The sequence below is a fragment of the Somniosus microcephalus genome, chromosome 16, assembly GCF_052327205.1.
Source record: "Somniosus microcephalus isolate GS21.2 chromosome 16, FLI_Smic_1.0, whole genome shotgun sequence".
In the NCBI taxonomy this organism is placed as follows: Eukaryota; Metazoa; Chordata; class Chondrichthyes; order Squaliformes; family Somniosidae; genus Somniosus; species Somniosus microcephalus.
In genome coordinates, this window is record NC_141002.1 from 1,052,142 (window position 1) to 1,059,307 (window position 7,166).

The 7,166-nt window shown below is 56.7% G+C and overlaps 1 protein-coding gene across 1 annotated transcript; it reads left to right on the forward strand.

Moving 5' to 3' along the window:
* Positions 1-1,183: 1,183 nt before the first annotated feature.
* pex26 (peroxisomal biogenesis factor 26) lies at positions 1,184-6,296 on the forward strand. Its single transcript, XM_086008543.1, is given in 3 exon segments — positions 1,184-2,206; positions 5,875-5,984; positions 5,987-6,296. Coding segments are annotated over 3 exon segments (399 nt in total). The 5' UTR covers positions 1,184-1,958; the 3' UTR covers positions 6,028-6,296.
* The last annotated feature ends 870 nt before the right edge of the window (positions 6,297-7,166 follow it).

Genomic DNA, 7,166 nt, shown 5'->3' on the forward strand with positions numbered 1-7,166 from the left:
ACTGAGGGAGCGCTGCCCTGTCGGAGGGGCAGTACTGAGGGAGCCTCCGCTGCACTGTCGGAGGGGCAGTACTGAGGGAGTGCTGCCCTGTCGGAGGGGCAGTACTGAGGGAGCCTCTGCTGCACTGTCGGAGGGGCAGAACTGAGGGAGTGCTGCACTGTCGGAGGGGTAGAACTGAGGGAGCGCTGTCCTGTCGGAGGGGCAGTACTGAGGGAGCCTCCGCTGCACTGTCAGAGGGGCAGAACTGAGGGAGCGCTGCCCTGTCGGAGGGGCAGTACTGAGGGAGCGCTGCACTGTCGGAGGTCTGTATTTCAGACGAGACGTTAAACTGAGGTACCATCTGCCCTCTCGGGTGGATGTAAAAGATCCCGTGCCACTATTTTGAAGAAAGCAAGCGAGTTCTTCTGGTGTCCAAACAAATAATTATCCGTCAAGCAACATCGCTAAAGCAGATTATTTGGTAATTGTCACATTGCTATTTGTGGGAGCTTGCTGTGTGTAAATTGGCTGTTGTGTTTTCTACAACAATGACGGTACTTCATTGGCTGTAAAGCACTTTGGGATATCTTGAAAGGTGCTATATGAATGCAAGTCTTTTTTCTTGATGAGTGCCTGCCCATGTGCAGAAAAGATTGGCATGGTCTTCATTTGTTGCTTTGTTCTGGTCACTGGCTGTCCTTTCCTCATCTGTTTGGTTCCCCAGAGATAGGGACCACTTGACAGCCATTAGGGTCAGTTTGTCCCTTGGTGATTTGCCACAATTTTTCCTTCCTTTAGCCGGATGGAATGACTGAGATGAGGAATTCAAAGTGCAGGTAGATGCTGGTGTGAATACACTTCCTATTACACTGAGGGTGTAGTTATCCTGCCACTCTTGTGTTGATGCCACGTAACTTTGGGTATGCATCAACACAAACGTGGCAGTATAACACAGGAGACTAGCGAGCACATTAAAGCCTTGAGGTGCCAGACCCCCTTCAGCTTGCACCGAGTACAGTATAACTCCAGTTTAATACACAACATGCTGTACCACAGCACAAGAGAGTGTCAAGATGCAACAGGTTTAGGATCAGAGGACAGTTTATGTGGCTTATAATAAACATTCGATATTCTTCAATCTATAAATGGGTGTTTAATTTGCTTTCATTTAAATGAAAGTCCCACAAATTATCCAGCCTGGCATTGCAGAGAGCTGTGTGAAAACTCACTGACCTGTTACAGGGAAAACTGATGTAATGGGAGGTCTTGAATTACAACCAATGAAATGCCGCCTTACTGGGGCTCTTTTGGTTAAAACAAATTGACTGTAAATTAATGAAACTTTAAATGAAAATTAACAAATTAAATTAAAATGCATTGATGATCTACTGGTCAGAAGCCTGAGGATCCCCCGGGCCCCGAGTGAGGAGATCCCCGGGCCTCGAGTGAGCGGATCCCCGGGCCTCGAGTGAGGAGATCCCCGGGCCTCGAGTGAGCGGATCCCCCGGACCTCGAGTGAGCGGATCCCCCGGACCTCGAGTGAGCGGATCCCCCGGGCCCCGAGTGAGGAGATTCCCGGGCCTCGAGTGAGGAGATCCCCGGGCCTCGAGTGAGGAGATCCCCGGGCCCCGAGTGAGGAGATCCCCGGGCCTCGAGTGAGCGGATCCCCCGGACCTCGAGTGAGCGGATCCCCCGGGCCCCGAGTGAGGAGATCCCCGGGCCTCGAGTGAGCGGATCCCCCGGACCTCGAGTGAGCGGATCCCCCGGGCCCCGAGTGAGGAGATTCCCGGGCCTCGAGTGAGGAGATCCCCGGGCCTCGAGTGAGGAGATCCCCGGGCCCCGAGTGAGCGGATCCCCCGGGCCCCGAGTGAGCGGATCCCCCGGGCCCCGAGTGAGCGGATCCCCCGGGCCTCGAGTGAGGAGATCCCCGGGCCCCGAGTGAGCGGATCCCCGGGCTGTCTGCTCCTGTGCTCGGTGAGATGAAGCGGGGCGGCCCGGTGTGGACGGGCCAGCGGGCGGCGAGCGGCCTGGATCTGCGGCGGTGGAGCGGGGGCTGGGGCGTCTCAGGCTCGGGCTCTACCCTCGGGCCCGCTCCTGCCCCCGGCCTGGCCGCGCTGGCCCGGGCCGCTGAGCTGCTGCAGGTGCGGAGGGATTTCCAGGGGGCTCTGGCGGCCTGTCGGTGGGGGCTGGAGCTGGGCGGCACGGAGGCGGAGGAGAGCGGGAACAGGTGAGGAAGGAGTGAGTGGGTGGGTGTAGGGAATGATGGGGGGAGGGGAGGGGGGTGCAGGGGATGATGGGGGGGGGGGGTTTAGGGAATGATGGGGGGGGTGTGTAGGGAATGATGGGGGGGGGGATGGGGGGTGTAGGGGGGGGTGTAGGGGAGGATGTGGAGGGGGGTGTAGGGGATGGGGGGGTGCAGGGGATGATGGGGATGGGGGTGTAGGGGATGATGGGGGTGTGGTGTAGGGGATGGGGGGGTGTAGGGGATGGGGGGGTGTAGGAGAGGATGGGGGGGGTGTAGGGGATGATGTGGGGGGGGTGTAGGGGAGGGGGGTGTAGGGGAGGGGGGTATGGGGGGGGTGTAGGGGAGGGGGGGGTGTAGGGGAGGATGGGGGGGGTGTAGGGGATGGGGGGGTGTAGGGGAGGGGGGTGTAGGGGATGGGGGGGATGGGGGGGGTGCAGGGGATGATGGGGGGGGGTGTAGGGGATGGGGGGGTGCAGGGGATGATGGGGGGGTGGAGGGTGTATGGGATGGGGGTGTAGGGGATGGGGGGGTGCAGGGTATGATGGGGGGGTGGAGGGTGGGGGGGTGTAGGGGATGGGGGTGTAGGAATGGGGGGGATGTGTGGGGTGTAGGGGATGTGGGGGGGTGTAGGGATGTGGGGGGGGTGTAGGGGGTGGGGGGGGTGTAGGGGATGGGGGGGTAGGGGATGTGGGGGGGGTAGGGGGTGTGGGGTGGACCCACAATAAATTTCACAGTAGGAACAACCAAAATTGAACAAACCACTCACTACACATACTTGGGCTTAAAAATCAGTTCTACGGGAAACTTCAAACTGGCTGTGAATGAACTGAAAGAGAAAGCAAGAAGGGCTTTCTATGCCATCAAAAAATCAATCCAAATAGAAATCCCAATTAGCATTTGGCTCAAAATTTTCAAATCAGTAATTGAACCAATTGCACTCTATGGCAGTGAGGTCTGGGGACCACTAACACAACAAGATTTTGCAAATGGGACAAACACCCAATTGAGATCCTACATGCGGAATTCTGTAAAAGTATCCTCCGGACTCAAAGGAAAACAGTAAACAACGCATGCAGGGCGGAACTAGGCCAATACCCATTAATAATCACGATCCAAAAAAGAGCCACCAAATTTTGGAATCACCTACAAATGAGCAACCCCCAATGCTATCACTACAACGCCCTGAAATGTCAAGAGCTGACCATAAAGAAGAATACCCTCAGTCAACTAGTCCTGGAACTCAATAAAGTAACTAATAACAATACTAACAATAACCAGCCCCAGGACAGTGACAGGGTAACACAAAGAATTCGACCCAACACAATCGTCGCTAAGCAAAAGGAAAAATATCTGTCATATTGGGCAGAAACAACAAAAACCCAAAGCAAACTCAATTGCTACTTGGCCCTAAACAGACAATACAACATAGCTGATTACCTGACCATGGTAAAGGATAACAAACTGAGAAGAACCTTGACAAGGTACAGACTTAGCGAACATAGCCTAGCGATCGAAACGAAAAAGGCAGACACAGGCAGACCAGGCTGCCAAGAGAAGACAGGATATGCTCTCACTGCAGTCAGGGAGTAGTTGAGACAGAGATGCACTTCCTCACAGCCTGTGGAAAATATCAGGGCATCAGAGAGAATTTCTATCAAAAATTCTCACAAATATGCCCTGAATTCAGAAATCTGACTGACAACCAAAAACTCCCATTCCTACTGGGGGAGGAGAGAAGCTGTGTAACACTGGCGGCACACTATGTTACAGCTTGCCATGAACAGAGGGACAACCAGTAAACTAAGACAAGAGTATATATAAACAAGGCGAAAATATATTTATAAACTCAGGGATATACCTGTTTATACACTGTATGAATGGAACCGCGTTTATGTGTTCAACCATAAATGTATTTTGATGCTTTGGCAACATAAGATGTACCTTATCATGCCAATAAAGCGATTTGTATTGTATTGTATTGTATTATTGTAGGGGATGTGGGGGGTGGAGGGGATGTAGAGGGGGTGGGGGGTGGAGGGGATGTAGAGGGGGTGGGGGGTGGAGGGGATGTAGAGGGGGTGGGGGGTGTAGGGGATGGGGGGTGTAGGGGGTGTAGGGGATGGGGGGTGTAGGGGGTGTAGGGGATGGGGGGTGGGGGTGTAGGAGAGGGGGGGGTGGTGGGGGTGTAGGGGATGGGGGGGGGGGGAGGGGGGTGTAGGGGATGGGGGGGGGGGAGGGGGGTGTAGGGGGAGGGGGGTGTAGGGGATGGGGGGTGGAGGGGGTGTAGGGGATGGGGGGTGGAGGGATGTAGAGGGGGTGGGGGGTGGAGGGGATGGGGGGTGGAGGGGATGGGGGGTGGGGGGTGGAGGGGATGGAGGAGGGGGGGGGTGGTGGGGGTGTAGGGGATGGGGGGTAGGGGGAGGGGGGTGTAGGGGAGGGGGGGTGTAGGGGGTGGGGGGTGTAGGGGATGGGGGTGGGGGTGTAGGAGAGGGGGGGGGGGGTGGTGGGGGTGTAGGGGATGGGGGGTTGGGGGTGTAGGGGGAGGGGGGGGTTGGGGGTGTAGGGGGAGGGGTGTGTAGGGGATGGGGTGTGGGGGGTGTAGGGGATGGGGGTGTGGGGGGTGTAGGGGATGGGGGGGTGGGGGTATAGTGAGGGGGGGGTGTAGGGTGTAGGGGATGGAGGGTGTATGGGATGGGGGGTGTAGGGGATTGGGGGGTGTAGGGGATGGTGGGGGGTGTAGGGAGGGGGTGTGGGGGATGGAGGGTGTGGGGGGGCTGCAGGGGGTGGGGGGGTGTAGGGGAGGGGGGGTGGATGGAGGGTGTGGGGGGGCTGCAGGGGTGGGGGGGTGTAGGATGGGGGGGGCGGTGTAGGAGGAGGGGATGGGGGGGTGGTGGTTGCGGTGGGGGATCCTGGTGAGGACCCGATTGGGGGGGGCGGCGGGGGATCCTGGTGTGGGGTGGGAGGAGGGGGTGGGGGATCCTGGTGCCAGTCAGCTGACAGCAGCTCAGGACCAGGTGCAGTGCTGCCCCACGCAGCTGAATAGTTCATTGATAATTGGGCCCCAGCGAGCATGTAGTGTCCCTGGAACACTCTCCCGGGAGAAGACAACCTCTGCTGGAGACTAGGAGAACAAGCCATTAATACAGCAGAGATCAATCTCAAAAGTCAGCTGGCGGGGAGGGGGTGACATCATCAGGCGGGGGGAGAGGCGGGGTGTCACCGGGGGGTGGGTGGGTGGTCATCGGCCAGGAAGGGTGGGAGAGTCACTGGGCAGGGTGAGGGGAGGCGGGCGTCACTGGGCAGGGAGAGGGGAGGCGGGGAGTCACTGGGCAGGGAGAGGGGAGGCGGGGAGTCACTGGCAGGGAGAGGGGAGGCGGGAGTCACTGGGCAGGGCGAGGGGAGGCGGGAGTCACTGGTCAGGGGGAGCTGGGCAGAGGGTGGGTGGGGGCCATCAGCGGGTGGGGGGTTATCACCGGGCAGGGGGAGCTGGGCGGGTCACTGCGGTGTCACTGGACCCTGACACTAACAGCTGCACGGGGAGCTCCTACTGTCCAGTGTCTTGTATTGTTAAGTTTGTGCTGCATTTTCTCCATGTAGATTGACGGGACATTTACTGAAGCTTTGTTTTGTGCTCTGTCACCTCGATTCAGCACTCTCAGACCTGGGGACTTGAAATCCTCCTTGTGTATCATGGGAATTCAGGCACTGGCTGAACTGAACCAGTGGGACCAGGTGTTGGGCTGGGTTCTGGAACTGTACGAGATCCGGAGAAAATACCTGCCAAAATCGTCCAGATGTGGTGAGTTTATTCATCTCCTGTGAAAGTGGAACTGAGCTCTAACATTACGCTCACACTGACATGGGGACGATTTGCTGAATGGTCCTTGGCGGACTGGCACAGAAAAGGGGAACAGGTGGGGATCCCTCCTGTTCTAAATACCGGCTGACAGTGTGAGGGATATAAGATTACAGAGTAAAACAACCTGTGTTGTACCTGCCCTGGGAGTGTTTGATGGGACAATGTAGAGGGAGCTTTACTCTGTATCTAACCCGTGCTGTACCTGCCCTGGGAGTGTTTGATGGGATAGTGTAGAGGGAGCTTTACTCTGTATCTAACCCGTGCTGTACCTGCCCTGGGAGTGTTTGATGGGACAGTGTAGAGGGAGCTTTACTCTGTATCTAACCCGTGCTGTACCTGCCCTGGGAGTGTTTGATGGGATAGTGTAGAGGGAGCTTTACTCTGTATCTAACCCGTGCTGTACCTGCCCTGGGAGTGTTTGATGGGACAGTGTAGAGGGAGCTTTACTCTGTATCTAACCCGTGCTGTACCTGCCCTGGGAGTGTTTGATGGGACAGTGTAGAGGGAGCTTTACTCTGTATCTAACCCGTGCTGTACCTGCCCTGGGAGTGTTTGATGGGACAGTGTAGAGGGAGCTTTACTCTGTATCTAACCCGTGCTGTACCTGCCCTGGGAGTGTTTGATGGGACAGTGTAGAGGGAGCTTTACTCTGTATCTAACCCGTGCTGTACCTGCCCTGGGAGTGTTTGATGGGACAGTGTAGAGGGAGCTTTACTCTGTATCTAACCCGTGCTGTACCTGCCCTGGGAGTGTTTGATGGGACAGTGTAGAGGGAGCTTTACTCTGTATCTAACCCTGTGCTGTACTTGCCCTGGGAGTGTTTGGTGGGACAGTGTAGAGGGAGCTTTACTCTGTATCTAACCCTGTGTTGTACCTGCCCTGGGAGTGTTTAATGGGACAGTGTAGAGGGAGCTTTACTCTGTATCTAACCCATGCTGTACCTGCCCTGGGAGTGTTTGATGGGACAGTGTAGAGGGAGCTTTACTCTGTATCTAACCCATGCTGTACTTGCCCTGGGAGTGTTTGGTGGGACAGTGTAGAGGGAGCTTTACTCTGTATCTAACCCTGTGTTGTACCTGCCCT